Raw genomic sequence first — 20,774 nt, 5'->3', positions numbered from 1 at the left:
GTGTACTTCATGGCATACAATATTTGGTAATTGTCGAAGACGGACTATTGAAAACGTACCTATCTGCCGAATAAAAAAAAAACTACTAAAAAATCACCTTTAGAATATTAAATAAACTAAAATTACATACAAATATAGAATAGTTTATTTATTTTCAAATTCTCGAAAATTTCAGTTTCATTTTTTAAATTTTGTATAAACATTTTAAGTAAAATAACGATAGACTTTAGTAAAAATAAAGACTTAATACTTAGAACTAAGATATAGTCAAGTAACTTATAAAAAGGAATTTTTAAACACCTAGACCAGGGGTTCCCAACCAGGGGTGCTCGCACCCCTTGGGGGTGCGAGGCAGCATTCCAGGGGGTGCGAGATGGCTTTTATTTTTAGTATGAAAAATAAGGAGATTTTCACTCTCTGATAAAATTTATAAAGTTAAAAACTACATTTTGTTATAAAAAAAAGTTGGCGCTAATTTTCTGAATGAATTAATTTCATTAATACGTCATAGAGCAAGGGCGCATTTTTAGAAGTAAATTGTTTTAACTAATTTCATTTAGTAGCTGTAAGTTTAGAAATAATATTTTAGTAAAGCTTTCTTAGAGTTTTACACCTGTGAATTTTAATCATCTATTCTTTAAATATTTTATTTTCTTAGCTGGCCATTAATTGTTTAAAACATTTAATGAGCTATCATCTATTTTAATTGAAATACTTAGATAAAATTACTATCTTCAGCAGGTTTTTTATTAGCTGTTAAGAACAGGTTCTTTTAAGTCTATTACATTTATAATGTAATCTTTTATAAAGCTTAGTTGTGCAGAAAGTGGTGCTTAATGATTTAACATCAATAAATTGTAAAGTTCACAGCAACTACTGTATGTTATACCATTTAAGAAAACTTTTTTTTAGCTTTAGTGAAACCAATTTGTATAGATCAGCAAAAGTATTCAATGCATCAACTTTATTTCTATTCATACCTTTTTTGATCTTAAATCGTTTACCTTTTTCAATCTACTTTTTTCTATTTATGTTGTAAGCATACAAACTTTTTTTGTATTTTCTTTTATACATACCTTTTGACAATTTAAGAAATAGTGCATACTAGTGAGATATGTGCATGATGGTTCGATAAAAAAAGATGTCTTATTTTGTGAAGATCTGAAATGAACTACAAAAGCAAAAGACATCTTTCAATGTGTCAAGAATTTTTTGCGAAACATGACTTAGACATGCAAGTTATTGGTTCTGTATGTACTGACGGTGCCCCTGCTACGTTGGGAAATAAATTCGCTTTGTTAAAACAAGATAATCCGCACTTGCTGGGTACTCACTGTTTTCTTCATCGACATGCCTTGGCATCAAAAACATTGCCCTCGAAATCTAAAAATGTCCTTGATATTTGTGTGAGGACAATCAACTGGATTAGAGGTCGTGCTCTTAATCACCGTCTTTTCAAGTCCTTGTGTCAAGATTATGGTAGTGAACATTCAGTTTTACTTTTCCATACGGAGGTCCGCTGGCTATCACGTGGAAGAGCTTTAACGCGCTTTTTTGACTTGAGGAAAGAAGTAAAAGCTTTTCTTAAGAAACGTGACTATGACCATTTCAAAGAAATGGAGTCAAAAGAATTTATTCAAATACTAGCTTACTTAAATGACATTTTCAGCCGCTTGAATGACATGAGTGTTTCCATGCAAGGGAGAAATGTAAATATTTAAAAATGTCGTGAAATAATAAATGCTTTTAAAAAAAAGTTAAATCTCTGGTGTCGACGAGTTGAAATAGGCAATTTATCAAACTTTCCATTACTCGAAGAAGTGACTAATGAAGATGAGTGTTTCGTTCCATGTGTGCGTGAAAAAATTATGAACTATTTGGAAATACTATCCAAGTCTTTTGACGGATATTTCAAAATAGGAGAAGTGGAAATTTCTGAAGAATGGATAATAAATCCATATTCTTTTAATTTGAATCACATGTCCGATGATGAATCGTTTTAAGATGAACTTATTAAATTATGCATGAACCGTTTTATCAAAATGCAATTTGAAAGCAAAACTCTTGAGCAATATTAGTGTTGTTCAATGAATATGTTTCCAAAACTTGGTGAAAAAGCACTAAGTACTCTCATTCCATTCGCGACGACTTACTTGTGCGAGTCTAGATTTAGTGTTCTTTTGTCTATAAAAACTAAATCAAGAAACCGCTTGAATGCACAGGCAGACATGCGAATTGCCATCAGCAACAAAATGCCACGATTTCAGAAAGTTTTGTACAATAAGCAGGAACAGAAAAGTCATTAACTTTAGAGTAGATTTAAAATTAAGTTCTTAATCTTTTCAAAATAATATTGCATGAATAGTATTTTAAAGTTGATTAGTTAAATACCTTGTGAGTATAACGAGGTGTCACTAAGGATTTTTTATCAAATATATAAGATAATTTTAGTTTTTTGTTAATGTTAATTGAAAAAAAAAACTGTTTTTTATAAAGATAGATTAGTTTTTTTTTTCGTTTAATTAAAAGGTAATTATTTTTTAGTTTGTTTAAAAATGAGCAGGTAGAATTACTAGGGATGAGCTTTAAACTCACTTGACCTTCATAAAACGTTTATCGTTGCGAAGGGAAGAGTGAGTTCTGATATTTTCTACCTTATAAAAAGTAGATAAAACTTGTTCGAATATAATTTGTTATGTTTTTAAATTTCCAAGTATTTTATTTTTGTTAATATAGTACACTATCATAAAAATTAAAATACAAATTATTAATTTATGAAATCAATGAGTTCATAATAAAATTATTAATAAATAATTAAGCATATAGTGTTAGGGGTGCGAGATCAAATTAAGAGATTTTAGGGGTGCGGGGCATCAAAAAGGTTGGGAACCACTGACCTAGACCTTATTACTTAAAAACATATATGTCATATTTAAAAAGCATATACTTGCCTTAAAAAATTAAAATGAAAACTTTTTTACCTATTTATTTAGCTTAAATTTTAAAGTTATATAAAATTTCATAAACTTTACTAGTTTTCTCTTTTGGTCGATTTAAAGATAAAAACTATTTTTAAACTTACTTCAAACACCTTTATTTAGACTTTTTATTAAAACAGGATTGTAGTAGCTCTTCTATAAACCACTACAACTTTAAATGTAAACTTTTTATATACATATCAGTCATAAATTTCTACTTTTTTATTAAACATTAAAAAAAATATGTATACTTTTACGCACTGATACTAAAATAAATAATTAAGATAAAAAGATACCTAGAGTATGTACTTAGTTATAAGTTTTAAAATAAAACATTATAGTAGTTATAGTTGCTAAATGTTTTATCAATTTAGCCCGACTAATTAAAAAACTATTAGACTACTTCTTTTTACCTCTTTGTACTTTTGCAATTTGAATACTTTTCCGATCGTTTACAATAAGATTTTAAACTTGCTTTATGTTTATTTTTAAAAACATTTACTAAATCTACTATATTTATACTATAAAAAGTTAAAATTTGTTAACTTTTACGAAATTTTTTATTAGTTAACAATTTACTGTTTAATTTATAAGAAACGAGATTTTCTTATTATTTTCATATAACAGAAAAAAAATATATTGGCAAGATAGTGCAAAATTTTTCGTTTTTTTAGTTTTAAAAACCATAGTTTTATTAAAGAAAAATTTTAAAAACTAATTATTTCATACAATCGAATTATATCAAATGCTTATGAAGTAAAACTTAATCAAACAGGTATAAATTTGAAGCCAGTGCAAAAATAATACTAAATAAGAACAAAGACTGAAATGGCGACAAAGTCGGGCATGAAGAGTATTTAGAAGTTGAATCTTGATAAGCACAGCATAAGTTTATTTCCGATTTTTTTCGTGTAGTATAAGGTTTAAACTGGTCGTAATACTGCGGTACATAAAATTCTGAATATTTTGCCACAGATGACGCAAAAGTCGAAGGACAGAGCTTCTCATCTATACAAATGACTTGTTTAGAACTTTATATCAATTAAAAACTTAACCTTTATTTAAAAAAAAAGTTGTAGGTTAGTTTAATGCTACCTTTCTAGAAATTATTTTGTTTAAAGAAATAACAAAATCAAATTTTTATTTTTACTAAATAATTGAATTATAGGTTATTTATCAATTATTTAAAATAACAATGGTCATACCAATATTTTTAGGAACAATCAAACAATTAATCCAATAGACGTTTGAAAGTGACAACAGAAACCTCGTATTATAGTTGTTTTTGTTGACTTCAAAATCATCTGATAATTTTGATGAGTTTATAAAACTGAAAAAAAGGTTATATCATACGTGTGACACATAAAAACTTTCAAAAGCTTTAAAAAAGCATATTATAACTGAAAACAAAATCATATTTTTAAATAGACTACTTTAAATAATTACAGGTATTTTCTACAATGTGTTCTTCCTGTCATAGTCCTGTCATAGTATTGAGTTAACCAACTAGAAGGTCTGTATAACTTTTTTATTAAACTAGCACATTTAAAAGCCGTAACCATTGATATTTAAATTTTATCTTAATTATTTGTTTTTATATTACTTAGTAAGAAAAGCATAAGCTGTAGAGCTATCAATTCTTTTATTAAACAGCAAAAATAATGACTATGTTATTTTGGAGAAATTTGTATATTTTGCAAAGTTTTGTCAACAAAAACTATCGACTTATCAGACGATAAAACAAAGTTATAAACAAAGTTTTAATAAAAACAACGTAATAAATTAAACGATTGAAAATACAGTAGAAAATGATATAAACTACAATTAACGAGTATAAATGTAAAATAGAGTTTTATTGTTTAATAATTATAAATATATACACATCTTTATAATTATGATGCTGACAATGTTTCGCTGCCTTTTACAGCACCCATCAAGGCAAAATAAAGTCTTAAAAAGAAACAGAACATCCCTGCATTAATAACCTAGGTATTTTTTTCAAAAAAACTATGAATCAATAACTTAAAAAAAAACAAACTAAACAAAATATAATAATAACATTTGTACATAAAATTTTTTAAAAAGGTTTTTTTTTTTTAATCTATTTCATAGTCGTATGTGTGTTTCTAAATTTTTTTCGCTTAATTAACATATGTTTTGATAATTGCTGCAAAAAGCAGTGAAAGATTGTCATCAACGTCAGTAATTAATTGTTTTTAATTTTAAACATTTGTTATGCTCTAAAATATTTAATAGTACTTTGACACTAGTCATTAAAAAACACTGCTAATATATAAATACTTAAAACTCTAAGCCATTAACTCTTTAATATTATTGTGTTTTGCTCAAAAGTGTTTTCTATCTCTATTTCGTACAATATGAACAACTGAAACAACTTGCCATAGTAATTTCTTTACACCAAGTCAAAGTTATCACGCATATACTTCTTTGTCTATGCACATTGTTTATTTAATAAAAACTGGTTTGCAGCTATACTAACTTTACAACAATTTTTGGACACATGGTAGTTGGTACAATACTTTATAACTATTTCTACTTGATTAGTTCTATTAAGGATGAAATCAGAAAGAATGATACCGCGTGGATTGTTGTGGTGATCTTACTGTGCAGTCTAGTTATAATTTGGTGGTCAAACTATCTTAACTTTATTATACTAGCTGAAATATGGCTACTAATTAAATGATAAACGAGCGAAAACTGTAATTCTTTATTAAAATGACATTTTCCTAGACTTGTTTCCGACCGGTTTACTTGCTTCAACCTTTTAGCTGTACCATCTAACAATAGCTTTGCTACTAAAGTATTTAAGCCCGCCTTATTAGACTTAAACAGCGGTCCATTGTGACTATGTCTGCCTAGTAAGTCATTATGAGGTCACATAACTAGGTCACATAGTGTCCGTGGATTATTTTTATGGTAGTATGGTGCAGCTTAGTTCTTTATGACTACTAAATAATTACAGACTAAAAATTTAAATCAAGACCTAGCGTTTAATAAGCAAAAAAGGTTATAAAGTTGCCAGCATTTTGGTAAAAATTATTTAGGTAGTTTCGAATTTTTAGTCTATCCTAGTGTATATGCTAAAAAACTGATTAGTTCAATGACGAAAAATACTTACAAACGTTTAGTTTATAATGTGTACATTTTGATTGTTTTGTATAGAAAGTGACTGATGAGCTGTTCTAAGTTTATTGACTAGTTCATTGATTCTAAATACCTACTGTGCATAGATAGACATTCATTAAAAATATGTATAATGTTTATTATACAGTTAACTGTTGCACACTTTGAGAAACACTGGACTAGTAAAACATTTTATTACAAAAAACGTTGTGTTTTATTCAAAAATATACTGATATCTACAATATTCATAATTGTTTAAAAAAAAATATATATTATACCTAAATAACTGTTTTATTTTTCAAAACAGTATTAGTTATGCTAACTTTTAGAAGAATAATAACTTTTAAAAATACGTCTATTAGAAAAAAAATCGAATGAAAACTTTAAAGATTACAGTTTCAAAGTACAGAAAGAAAACTATCGTATACATGGATAGACTTATAAACATAGTAGAGGTGGGCAACGTACGGCCCGCGAATTGAAAACGACCGGCAAAAAACGTTTACGAAATATAATTAGCATTCAAAACGCGAAAGATAAAACTACAGCCCGCAAGCATGTGAATCCGGCTAGCTAAACAAAATTTTGAAGTTTACTGGGGTTGAAATGTAGCCAAAAAATTTTAGGTACCTTTTACAGGAGATTTTTATCAAATTAAAAAATAAAGTCACATAGAAATGGTATTTTTAGAAACTAGTTGGATAATTGAGAAGCTTTTAAGAAGCATGTGAGTTTAACACGCTCTGGCCCGTCAAGGACTAAATTTTGCTTATCTGTTCCATCAATCTAAAGATGCTGTCCACTGTTAATATAGACAAATAAGTTACTAAAAATATTAACTAAAACAACGTGTTCACTAATTAACCAGTTTGCTTCTCTTGTCAAGTCATTTTCTTTTGTCAGCATAAGATTTATATAATCTTTCTAGTTCGAATACCATGCACATGTTTTTGACCTGAATCAATTTTTATAGAATAATGGTATACTACCATTTTTGTCAGTTGTAATTTTAATTTAAAGGTAAAATTTTACAGCTTTAATTTGTTGTTTAGTAGACAGTATTTTTGTTCTTCAAGTGCATAGGTTTTAGTCAACTTTTATTTACGAAGTAGCTTTTTATTAAGGCCGTTGATAACTGTCCAGTTTAAAACTGTAATAATCCCTTGGTTCATTTACGTGTCTGTTCACATTTTGTAAAATTAATTTTACATTTCGGAAACTAAAAAGCATAAAACTTTTTTAAAAGTAAAAACGAGATTTAGGTACTATTTTTACAGTATTTAGTTTTTTTTTCTTCTAAATGTTTACGTAAAGTTATGTATATTTATTATTCTTACTTTTGATTATTTTTACTTTATTTATTAACTATTTTAAATTTTGTATATAGCTTTGTTTTATAGTTTTACAAACCATTTTAGAGGCGAAACATTGTCACTAGTTCAAGTTCCAGAATAATTACTGTCATAACTGTTTTTCCTTAACAGTTGTTTAACCTTACATAGTACTTATTTAAAAAATTGACAACTTTTTGCTTAGCTTTTTACTTTTGTTTGTAATTAGTTATGACTATACTGCCAAAAGACAGAAACTTACTGCTTATAAGAGAAAAAAAACATAAAAAACTAAACTATTAAGGGGTTTTGATAAACTAAATCATTACTACACTTTTTTTTTTGTTTAGTTTATATACTTAACTTAAAATATTTCATAAAATATTTGTACACAACTTTTGTTAAAGAGATACATTTAGACATACAAAAATCTTAATTAAAATTTTAGTCTATTAAAATAATAAACATAATCACTTGTAGTATTTCTCTTCTGAAGGAAAAATTGTTATTTTCCTACTCTTGTGAAGCCCTTGGTAAAGAAGTCCTGTAGCTACTATACTCAATATTACTCTGTTTAAAATAAAAAAAAATGTTTATACAGCTAAAAAAATTTGTAAGTATAAACTGTTTTAAACATTTTTTTTACTATATAGTATTGCTTTTAAGTATTGATCTACCGGATCCGGATTTTTTTTTTAATGAATTGTATCTAGATCACAAAAAAAATTATAACTAAAGTTGAATTACATATTGTATTTTATTCGTTTTTTTATAGTTGAGTTTAAAAAAATAAATCGATTTTTTTTTAATCAAACTTACTCAGTAATCTATTGAACTTTACTTGTAATAAAATACTTCACTGATGGAATAAAAGTTAGCACTAAACTGAACCGTAAGACCATCAACAACGATCCATGTGACATCCTCCAACCTGAAATGGCTTCACGTTCCTAAAGAGTCCTAATGAGGACAAAACCAGGTCGCAGAATGTCACATGGATTGTTGTTGATGGTCGTGCGGTTCAGTTTAGTGCAAGTTATGATGGCGAGAAAACGTCTTAGCTTTGCCGACGATGGCAAAAAACGTTACTGCTTAAGTAATAGCTTAAGAATTTAAAATATAATATAACAAAATTTAACGTCAAAGTTTTATCAAATGCAAATGTTAAACTTTAATAAGTAATTTCTGTTTTAAAAAACTGTCCCGGTTCTCTCTAAATTATATGACTATTTCAAAAGATGAAGTTTTGATTTAGAAAACGTAGGCCTTACACTAAGTTACGATATATTAAATGCATCTCTAAAGACTTGATATACTTCAGCTTTAGTTGATACCTAAATAGTTGAGTTAGTTTTAACTCATGAAAAATGTTATATTTTTCTTAACCTTGAAAATTATTTTGAATACTAGTGTATCTAAATAAAAAGCTAGAGAATTACAAACATCGGTATGATTTTCAGTTTTATAGTAACTTTCTGTATATACCAAAAAGTTATAAGAGATAGTTACTAACAAATAAAAATGAGACCTAAGTCCTTTACTTATTAACTTATTTCCAAAATTTCAAACAAAATTTAAAGTAATTTTGATTTAAGTATTTAGAAAAAATTATCACTTTTAGCTCAGTGTAAACAAAAAAAATTAAAAGCAAATTTTACTATAATAAAGTCAATGTTTTTTATACATTTTTTTAAAACTTTGCAAGTAAATTAGCAAACAAAATATCTAGGTCTAATATTAATTATTTGCAATTAAATTGTTTACTTTTTTATTTGTAAAGAAAAAACGAGTATAAAACTTAAAATTATACCAATTTTAAACCCGCCTCATTCAAAGCATAAATTTACTAATTATATAAAGTAAAAAGCTAATCAAGATAAGAAATAAGAAAAAAATATTACAAACAAAAATCATTATTTTAATACTAGTACAGTACACCCTCGATTATCCGGTTCCTATGAGAAGTAGATTTATTAAGTTTAGGTAAAATGAATATTTTACTGTAGATACATGTCTAACTTAATTCTTGTAAGTAAGTAAGCAGTTTATACTTCTGTCATAGTTCTAACATTTTTATCTATTTCATTTGTTTAGTTCTCTTTTGTTTTTTTTAATTGCTTGTTTCGTTAAAAAAAAATAATGGAAAGTTTAGTGCGCATTTGATTGTTTGAATTACATATCATAAAAGTACTAATTTATTAACAAAAAATCAACGATTTTTTTTTATCCGGCCAAAGGCTAATCCGGCCGGAAATTTTATAAAATTTGCCCAGTACGGCCAGATAAGCAAAGAAGTACTGTATCTAAATAAAAAAACTCTTGTAATGACAAAAACATTGTTTAACTTTTATAGATAACTTATATAAGTAGTTGGTAAAGTATTAAAAAAAAGAAATTATTTGACAAAATAAGTAAACCAAAAACAAACAATAAATTAATAAAAAGCTGTTTCGATAATAACATAAATTTTAATAGATAAACAAATCAAACAAATTTTCATAAAAATCAATAATTAAGTAGTAATAAAAAATTTCTTTTAAACAAAAAAAGAACATATGTATAAGAACTTTGAAATTTTTGCGCTGGATATTTCACAAAAACCTAACAAAATAAATTTCTCCTTAATGTAGTTTTTTTACAGCAAATTATTAAGAGTTTTGTAATTTAATGTTTCTGTATAGCTGTTAAATTTACTCCAATGTTATTTAGCTTTTGTACATTTTTACACACAAATATATTACATATTGTAAATTAATTAAATTAGCTTATTTTTAACAATAAAGTGTGCCAAAACAACTCACGGTTTACTTTTAATTTTTGACAATGTTGTATCAAAGTTAGTCTTTGAAGGGTTATAAGGGCTAATACTTCCACCACCACCTCCCCGGCTTCTTCCCCCTCCCCTTCCACCTCCTCTACCTCCTTTGGCGTCAACTTCATTTACGACAATGACCAAAATAATTATTAAGAATGATACTTTATTGTTCATTTTGTAAAATATTCATCTATTTTACAAGGTGTGTAAGAATTATTTACATCATTATACTAATGCTGAGACATTTTTGTCTAACTTAGGTATAGTTTATTGAACAAACGAAAAAAAAAATTGCTCCAAAATTTACGGTTCAAGGACCTGAGTACACAAAAAAACCTCTCGGTCATCGAGTTTGCATAGCCATCAAAATTATAATAAGCTAAAATATGAAAAAAAAACTTAACAACTGAAATTAAACTCGAAAACGAAAAACTCTATGAATATGAGATTATTAAACTTAACTTTACAACACTAAATATATTCCTAAACAAAAATATCAAAAATAAAAAATAAAATAGTGTCTAGCATTACGAACTTATAAAATATATATTGAACTCTACGTTAGAAGGTAAAGTTTTAATCTGAAATCTTTTAACACTTAAAATTTATCAGCAATTTTATCAAATAGTTTAACCTTTTATACATTTTATATGATTAAAAAAAAATAAATAAGAAAATAAATTTTAAGTATTAAAAGTATGTTTAAGAATTTGGAGTCTATTATGAACTTATTTTAACTTATCAAAAAATATATAACAACAAATAAAGCTATAATATTCAAAAAAATAAAAAACAAAATAAAGCTACGATATTTAAAAAAAAGTAAAATAAAGCTGTATCCAAAGATATACTATGCTTAAATTAAATAAAAAGAATAAAATAAATATACCCTTTTTATTAAAACTATCAATTTTTACAAAATAAATATCTAAATATAAGAGTTTAACCGTTTAGTAAAGTAGTAAATCCGTTAAAAAAAACAATAATAACCATAAAAAATTCAACTTATTACTAATTTCAAATATTATCAGTAATTTCAGCTTATAATTCAAATATCTATATTTTTATTTGGCAAAATATATATAGTTTATTTAACGACAAAAAAAGTGCTCAAAATATTTGGTCATAGGACCTGGTTTAAAAAAAAACCCTTTCGGTTATCGAGTCGCACACCACTTGGATAGATTTTAACGTCTTGACCAGGACTGTAAAGACTTGTCCAGGACTGTAACCTTTACAAAGACTTATAATTTTATTTACACATATAAAATGTAGACTATTTAATGATTTTTTTACTAATACACTAACGAAGTATAAAAATATATATATATTACAACTTTCTACAAACTAGACTGGACTAATGCTATTCAAACCTAATTAATATACTCAAAAAATATAAAAAACTGAAATGAAAAATGAATACTAGTCTACTACTTATAAAAAAAATCCTTTTCATCGTATGTAAACTCTATTTAACTAGTTGATCATTTAATAAATTATCCTTCAGTTCAACCTGGAACCTTCCAAGATGGCTTTGGTCTTTTAAACTAATAGGTAGATCTGTCCAAAGCTTACTACCTTAGTAAGCCAAAGATTTATGACCATTACTGTTTTTAAATCTTGGTAGGAAAAAAATTGTTTTTGAGGACCTTGATGAATGGTTAAGTACTTTAGTTATACTTTTAAAGTAACACTTAAAATTTACTAACAAAAAATTATTTATAAATTTGAACATAAAAACTCCCATCTCATATTTGTATAAATTTTTAACATTTGATATATTTTTTGTTATTTTCAATTTACTTACCTTCTCGTTGTAGTTTTTATAGTAAATGCAAGGTAAATAAGTTTGATACATCATGTAAACCAAAGGTAATGAAAAATATCTTGTAAACTGCCTATTTTCTTTACTAATTTAAAAAAAGAAATAAAACATTACTCAAGTTCAAACAGAAATTTGCATGTATACAAACTTTGAGAAAACTTTACATAGGTTAAAGTCTTTAAAAATAATTAATCTATTTTAATTTGATACTTTAAATTTTATAACCTTGTTATTGTTACTATTTTTGGTTAATAATCATGTCGGTATTTTAAGTTTTTTGTAAAAATAATTATTTAAATAAAGTTTTTGAATTATTTCTATAATTTTGTGATGACATTGCAACTTAAGTGTTTGTTTTTTCAAAGACTGAAAAACTTTTAAGCAACTATTTCTGAACTTTTATTTAGAATAGAGTATTAAGAATATTGTCTTTTTTAACTAAATATTTAGGATATGAATGTCTTTAAAATTTTCCTAATCCATTTAAAAAGTAAAATATCTGCAGTCATCAACTTTGAGTTTAAAAAAATAACTAATTTAAAACTAACATACATTTAATAGCTGAGTGTTTAATATTATATTGATATGTTTAAACTCATTCATATGTTGTCCAAAGGTTTTGTTTTAAAACAATACTTCAAACATAAAAAAACTGCAATACAAAGACGATACATAAAACTTGTAACATAAGTTAAATGAAAAACTTACTTGGAATTCTAAAAGAGCAGATTGTCTGCTATGCTTCAATAGTTTAGTAGTAAATTTCGCTAGTGGCAAATTTTTGTGACGTCATCATTTTGTAGAAATCAATAAGCTTCAATCCAAAACTTATCTTACTTAAAAAAGTTCAAAAGCACAACTAAAACAAAAGACCAAACATTTTGAAATTATTGTAATTTAAAAAGAATGATTTTAGTGAAACGTAAAGAATACACAAACTTCATGTTTATAACTTAATAAAACTAAACTGTTTTGTAGTTTCTTGTGTTATTCTTTTAAACATTAAAATGTTTTTTTTTGTACAAAAAGAAAAACTGAAATAAAAACAAAAATGTTATTGAGTTTATTTTATGCAAAACACCAAGCTTAAATAATTTATTGGTTTAAACTATTTCTGCCTCAGTTGCGAAAATTTCTCTACAAACCAAACTTATTTTAACTTAGTATAAAAAGTAATCAGTTAACATTAAAACTCTGTTGTTTATAATCAAACAAAGAATACTATAAAATTTTAACTTTAATAACTATGCTTATTAAAAGTTTTATAAATAATGTTAGCAATTATTAAACTTTTTAAGGTTTTTTTTATATTATAAAAAAACAAAAATTAACTCCTCAAAAATTTAAATTAAACTATTTTGTTCAAATCTTGACAGTTTTATATGTAAAATATATGTTGGACATGGTAGCCAATTTATAACAAAAACTTGATTCTTAAATAACAAAGTAATGTATTGAAATAATATTGTACGAAGTATAAATTGAAATGCAGTAATAGTAATGTTTTATTTAATTACTACATTAGAAATAGTTTTCATTTAATTATAATTTTTAGTTTTCCAACAATTTTCTAAAACTAGTTTTGTAGAATGAAACCGTTTAAAAAAGTTATGAATTAAACATTGATTTATAATATCTGACAACATAAAAAAACAATTTTTTTAAACAAAAATTTTTGTTAACAGAAACGCTAAATTTTTTTAAACGCTTAAAACTTTTAGTTTTAAGCAGTCAGGCTTTACTTACAAGTAAAATCTGCTAACTTTTTATTTACAACATTTAATTGGATTTTCAATTCAGCTTGTAAATTAAGTTAATTTTTAGCTGGTATAAAGACTGATTGTAAATACTTTTACTTTTAAAAAATTGAATTCATTTTGAAACTTCACCAAAATAATTAAAAATTGTTACAAAGTTAGTCGATTACATAAAAAGCTGTTTTTTAACTATGGAAGATTACAAGTATAAATATAGTCTGCAAAATTTTATAACAGTTTTTTTATCATTATTTAAATAAGTGTGACTAACAATTTTTATTAGTGCTTTTATTTTTTTTCAATGAACAATTAAAGTTGTTTATGAATGCATGTAAAGCTTTTGCTTAACTCGAAATAATTATTTAATATTTAAAAAAAATAAAAAAGATTTAAGACTAATTATAGTGGTATTTTTATTCCTAAAAAATCAAAGTAACGCATTTTTTTTTCGCTATTGAAGTTAAAAGCTAAACATAATAATCTTAAATTTTGTTTCATAAAGTTTATGTCAACTAGATGTTTTTCTTATTTTTTAAAATCAAATATTAAACCATTTTTTTACTTAATGTAATTTTTATAACGGAGTAGAAAAAAAAGTTAAGAAAATAATAAGCTAACAAACTTATAATTTTAGTTTGTAGTTTATTGAACGACACAAAATATTTGGTCCTAAGACCTGGTGTACGAAAAACACCTTTCGGTTGTCGAGTCGCACACAAAGGATACCTTTTAATTTTTTTTCCAGGTTTACTGCGTCTTGAATAATTAAACGCTATAGCAGCTACTTATTTCATTTGAAAGTATTAAATAGTAAACCGCTATGATAATGAAAGTTTTTAAGATTTTTTTCATACAAGCACATATAGAATATAAAATAGGTACGTACTAAGACATTTAATTCGATACATTAAGTTACGATATTTTTCAGCGATTCAGTAAAAAATTTATTGACTTTATAACAAAACTTAATCAAAAAAAAAATTGCTATGTATGTACTACATAGAAAGTAAGCTTTGTTTTTTTTAAGTGTAAGAATATAGACATTAGTTTTCAAAACAATTTTTAACAGATGCTGGTGAAAACTCTGAAACCTATCGATTTTCGTATTTTACAACTATATATTTAGGAAATTTATTGTTAAGATTTCAAAGTTTATTAAGAACTGTTTTTGAAAACACAATATAAAATAGTACCAACAAATACAATAAGAAATTGACTAAATATTTCAAAGAAGAGTTGCTGATCACGAGAAAAAGAACAAACGCAGTGCTGTTTTTGATCACTTAAAACCATTGTATACAATTTTAAAACTACAATATTGATAAAAACTTTAAAGTTCTTAAAAGGTGAGCTCGAGTTGAGCTTAATAGTTTGGAATCAATGCTCATTCAAAAAGAAAACCAAAACTATATACGAAAATATCTGGATATGGAAAGATAGCTACTAACAATATATTAAGTCAATATATGTTGTTAATTTTCGTTTGAATAGCCTAAATTTTATTACCTTGTATAACTATGTCATAACTTATTTAAAAAACATTATAAATCTTCAAAACTCTTTAACATTTTATTTAACTTTAAAAAAAATCAAGTAGATTCGAAAAGCTCTGTCCTGGACAAAAAGTTAAAAGGTATCCGTGTTGTACAATTTGATAACCGGAAGGTTCTTTGTGCACCAGGTCCTAGAACCAAATATTTAATGCGCTTTTTTTGTCGTTCAATAAACAATATTCTAAGTTTGTTTTTTTACTGAAAAATATATTCATATTAGCTTGCAAGTGGTATTTGAATCTTTTAAAGATTTTATCATTTAAAAATAAAAAACATATATTATAAAACTCATTTGATTTTTATATGAACAAGCCAAAACTTTCAAATTAAAGTCCAAGTTTGTAACTATGCTAGCTTTAAAATTACATAAAGTTTTTTTTTAAATAATCAGTTAAGTTTAAGTGGTATGGTCTAGGTCTTTGTAAATACTCAACAACTATTTATTTAGTTATATCTTTTTACAAACTCGTCATAAATTTTATTCTACTAAAAGAAAAGTTTATAATATCCTAAGGTTTTATTTATTTTTTAAAGTTAGCCTACTAATTATCTCATATTTGAAAATTTTTAGTAAGCTTTTTTGCTTTGTTTATATCTTATTTAATGATTTCACTTATTGAAACTTAAGAATGCAATGGCTTAGTAAATTAAAACTCTTGAAACATTTAAATACTTTTAGATATTCTTAAAGTGATTGGTGAGTTTTGTACCACGATGTGTACTAAACCTTAATGTTTTTAAACAAGACCTTTAATCTATCAACTAGTTTTGACACCATAATTAACTTTTAGACCTGAATGCCTTATTTCAAGCTTCTACGATACAACTTCAATCTTTGGCCTCTTGCCTTAATTTTTATCCCTGACCTTTAAACCATAAAAAAAGTCATATGTCTTATCAACTAGTCTCCTGTAATTAACCAAGTATCCACAACTAATCCTCTTAAATTTATACCCTTAGCCCTCTAAACCTAGTTTAAAAAGACAATCTAAAAAAAATTAACAATTTAATCAAAAATGAAGCCTATGCAACTCTCATAAATTAGCGTCTTTGTAAAATAAGTTTAGAGTTTAATGTATACTACAGAATTTGGTTTTATTCGAGTTTCTAAAACCACAACAACAACAACAACAACAAAAAAAAACGGTTACATGACAATTCAAATTCCAAAAAAAAATTAAAGGGGTCACATCTCAAAAAGAAGTACGTTTATTTGTAAAAAAAAAAAAAAGTTCTCATGTAGGCCTAAATAATAAGATTATAATGGTAAAAAAAAAGATTTATAAAATAGTAAATTATTAATTACTAAAAATTACTATGTTTTATTAAGTTCTAAAACTTATTTTAGCCATGTCTCAAAAAGTTGTTAATAAAAGAAATTAAAAACGCTTATGTAGGTTTAATTAATAAGATAATAAGAGTAAAGTATTTTAATTTTCTTTAATAATTATGAAAAAAGGTAACTAACAATAATTCTGAATTATTATAAAGTAAATTTTCAAAATTTTAATTGTCAGAATTTGAACAGTCGTGCAACCAAATAAAAAAGTTTTAGTCTTCAACGATAAAGTTAACTTATATAAGGTACTAAGATATTTTTGGATTAGGTCTTTGATATGTTTTTATTTAATTAGTTTTAATTTTGCTTTTGACAAAATGCTTCGTTAGAACTATACGGTTAAATGATTTAAAATCAAGTGAAAAAATATATTAAGCTTATATGCAGAACTTTTTTGCAACTGTAAATTAAAGAAAACAGTACTGTTATTAAAGAAGCCATATCAAAAAATATTTTTTTTCAATCAACTTAGATAAATTAAAACTAATGACTGTTAAATTAAATTTTTCAAAGGATCAAAAAAATTTCAAGGCCGACTTGATTATAATCGTGCTTTAATAACATAATATAAAAATAATAATATGATAGAAATAAGTAGGCTAGTTTTATTTAATAGTTAATTAAAGTGAGTAGATGTACATTCACTCATAAAAAAAAACTATTATACAGTTTGTTTTAAAAGTTATTCAAAACAGTTTCTAAAAAAATTAAATTGTTGGCTGACATTATTTAAAAAAGTTGTATTTTTAATGAAAAAATACTTCCAACATTACTAAACGTGATAAGATAAGCAATAGTAAAGCACTGGTGTTTTCTTATTAACAAATTAAGAGCCTAGGAGTAGAGTTTTTCTACAATTTTTCATTAATTGTCCTTAAAAAGTATGTTTTTAGCTAAAAAGTACATCGCGGATTGAAATTTTTTTCTTTGCATGCCGAAATTTGCAGACTCATAACTTTAACTGAAAAAACTTTTAATAGTAAGATATGTAAGTTAATTACAAAATTATTAACCCTTATATACAATAATATTTAATGTCTTACGCTAACTCTCTTTGAATTCAAAGTATTTATTTTTAAACAAAAATGCGCAGCTTTGTGATCAAATCATAAAACCAAGTTTAAAGCAAGTTTTACTTTGTATAAGTTTCCTACCAAATTTTTCATAGTTATTAATTGTTGTGAAAAAAAAATTGCTAAGAAAATTGCAGTTTTTATTTTAAAATACCAAAGACAGCAAATGCTAGCGTAAATTATTGAAATATTAATATTTTGTATGTAGCAATTGAGAACTATTTTAACATTTTTCTGAGATTTCACACTAAAAAAGTAAAAACACAAATGTACAACAGAGTATAAGGTTTTTAAAAGTTTACTTTTCGTTAAACAATTGAAATAAAGCTTAGTATTTACATAAAACAAATTTAATTTTTTTTTTAACTAAAAGTTAGCTGAATCTAGTGGTAACAATGAAGATAGCTGGTAGAACTGATTAAGAAATCTTTTTTTAAGTATGAATTTAACAAATTTTTAGGGTTCAAACTAAAAACTTTGCAACTTTAGACTGATATGCTAGAGTTTAGACTACCATGTTCATAATTCTTGTTTGTCAGCGCCCAAATGGGCTGACAACAAGATGAAGCTACGTAGCCTAATAGTTTGGTTGTCATGGCAAAAATATCTTATACTTCAGTAGTATTTTTAGTATGGTATCTTAAAAATATCAACAGAATTTCAGTTTTCTAAATTTAAAGTATCATCTAACCGACATATCTAACAGTCTCCTTTCAAAAGGCTAGCCCAAAGAATACTAAACTAAAAGAAAAGCTTAATAAAAAAAATAGTTAATAGTCTAATCTACTCGAATTAAAACAAACTGATTCTCGAAATTCTTTAAAAACTCAGAAATATTCTAGTATTTGTACTAACAAACCTTTAAACTTTGCCGATATTGTACTTATTTTAGTAAAATTAAGTTTATAATGACCTCATGCTTATTAAGAAAAAAACTCACAATTATATGTTATTTTTAGAAAAACAACTAATTTTTTACTTTCTTTTAGATCTCAGAAATTTTATTTCCACTAACAAATTTTTTATTTGATTAAATTTAAGTAAAAACAAGGTGAAAAAAATTTACTTTTACCAAGAAAAAATTCAAAATTTCGTAATATACTCAGAAAAATCGTATTTGATCTTTTAAATTTGTAAATTTTTTAGCATATGAATTGACAAAAACTAACATTTTTTCATAAAAAACTGACTTAGCCTATTTTTTATGATTGTCGTAGCTTAAATTTAGTACAATGTCTTTTTATAAAGGTTTGAAAAAGTTTACAATTTTACTTGAAAATTTAACTTTTTTTTTTTTTGCTAAATAGATTACTACAATTTTAAGTGTTGTGAGTAAACTAATAGAAAAAAATATTCAACTAAAAGTTTGTTGAGTAGTATTTACTTAAGACATAGTAACAAATATTATACATAGAATTATCTACTTAGTTAGTAAATGACAAAAAACTTCCCATATACTGTGCTTAAAAATGATATAGTATACAGTTTATTAAGCAACTTATTACATTTACATTCTTTGAGTTTTCAGCTAGAAAAAAATAAATAATTAGAAAGTATCACAAAAACAACTTTTGCAAAATGTTAGCTTGTTTTGTAAAACCTTTATAATGGCTTTTTTTGATTTTCTTAAAACAACCCCAAATGTAAAACTGTATGGTATCCGAAAAATGCGACCTTGAGTTATTAACTTAGTTTTACTTATTGTATTTGTCACAAAAACACATTGTGCAGAGTTTATTACGATTTAAAGAATGCTTAAGGGAGGAATTTTTTCATTTTTTGCAATGTTTTATAATTTTTGTTTAGTTTTGGTTTTTTTTTATAATCGAGAAGTACCTCTTTTAAACTTTCTTCGAATCGTTTTAAATTCTGCAGAATGTGTTTTTGTGATGATACCTACAAGTAAAACTAATTTTCAACCCACATCTCTAAGGTCGTGTTTTTTGGGTCCCATACAGTTTTCATTGGAGTTGTTTTAAGACAATAAAAAATAGAATCTAGGATAGTGTTTTCCAAAGCAGCTGAAATTTTGAACAACATTTTTTTGTGACATTTCCTAAATAAAAAATTCTAGCTGAAAACTCAAAAAGTTGCACTTTTTATAAACACCCTAATGGTTATGAAAAAAATTGGTGAACGACGATTCAAATTGAGTTGTTGTGAGTTATTTCTTTTAATTTTTTAACAACACAATCTTCAACCATCTACCTTTTTATAAATTTCAAGTAATTTTTTGAGTATGTCTCATTAAAAAGTTTTATAAGCATTCGTATTTTCGTTGTTTGAATTGTACTTTACTTAAAAAAGTTATTCGTGTAAAATTGGAGGTAAAGTGTTTAGAAATAATCAACTTATTCATAAAGAAGTAGTTTAAACATTTGACATGTAAACTATTTTAGATTTCTAGAGTATTTATTTTTGTTAATAAACTAACTAACAATTATCTTATATTTTGATTTAATTTTTTTATCGAAAGTCAAGGATATTCAACGACGATTTTTGGATCCATATATTCTTTATTAGACCGTTGTAAACGTGTTCTAAATAGAAATTGAGCGCAGCAATTTTATTATCCTGATAACAAAAAAAAAGAAACAAAGTACAGTTGATACTGCTTAAGTTGACACGATAAAAAGATTTTTTTAAACTTATATTTTCTTTTTTAGATTTAAAATCTTTATTAAAAGCATTTCAATAAGACTATTCAAACTAAATACAAATTCGAAATAAAACATTTTAGTTATCTAAAATAATTCTAGATGAGAAAAATAAGAATTTAATCAAAAAGGTTTTTTAATCTAATTTAAAAACAAGAATATTTTGAATAATACCAATAGATTTTTTTCAAAAGTATATATAAAAGATAAAAAAGTGTAACCACAATTTGCAAAGTAATTGTTATATTGAACTGATACACGCTAATCTATACTAATAACGTATTTCCACGAATTTTTGAATA

General features: G+C 25.2%; 2 protein-coding genes across 2 annotated transcripts; one reads left to right on the top strand and one right to left on the bottom strand.

Moving 5' to 3' along the window:
* Window positions 1-1,232: 1,232 nt before the first annotated feature.
* Window positions 1,233-1,721, top strand: LOC145842919 (protein FAM200C-like). Its single transcript, XM_082950394.1, has one exon. It carries the CDS (start codon window positions 1,233-1,235, stop codon window positions 1,719-1,721), a length of 489 nt encoding a protein of 162 aa, XP_082806520.1.
* A 1,457-nt stretch (window positions 1,722-3,178) lies between these two features.
* LOC145842580 (uncharacterized) lies at window positions 3,179-10,453 on the bottom strand. Its single transcript, XM_082950046.1, has 4 exons — window positions 10,255-10,453; window positions 7,928-8,023; window positions 4,184-4,308; window positions 3,179-3,986 (listed from the first exon to the last, which is right to left on the bottom strand). The coding sequence occupies exons 1-4, from the start codon at window positions 10,440-10,442 to the stop codon at window positions 3,742-3,744; spliced, it is 654 nt and encodes a 217-aa protein (XP_082806172.1). The 5' UTR covers window positions 10,443-10,453; the 3' UTR covers window positions 3,179-3,741.
* Window positions 10,454-20,774: the final 10,321 nt, after the last annotated feature.

Source organism: Thalia democratica, chromosome 8 (genome assembly GCF_965202585.1).
Source record: "Thalia democratica chromosome 8, ktThaDemo2.hap1.1, whole genome shotgun sequence".
Classification (NCBI taxonomy): domain Eukaryota; kingdom Metazoa; phylum Chordata; class Thaliacea; order Salpida; family Salpidae; genus Thalia; species Thalia democratica.
Note: the sequence above shows the minus strand (reverse complement) of the source record. Positions and strands in the feature narration are given on the sequence as shown.

What these genes read in the sequence shown, in the direction of transcription:
- LOC145842580 (XM_082950046.1), bottom strand. Translation starts at nt 10,442, where the DNA reads ATGAACAATAAAGTATCATTCTTAATAATTATTTTGGTCATTGTCGTA. An exon ending in TCAGAAGAGAAATACTACAA is followed by an intron (nt 4,309 to 7,927) that starts GTGATTATGTTT and finishes CCTTTTTTTCAG; the next exon opens with TTTTATAAACTCATCAAAAT. An exon ending in GATTGTTCCTAAAAATATTG is followed by an intron (nt 3,987 to 4,183) that starts GTATGACCATTG and finishes TCATTTGTATAG; the next exon opens with ATGAGAAGCTCTGTCCTTCG.
- LOC145842919 (XM_082950394.1), top strand. Translation starts at nt 1,233, where the DNA reads ATGCAAGTTATTGGTTCTGTATGTACTGACGGTGCCCCTGCTACGTTG.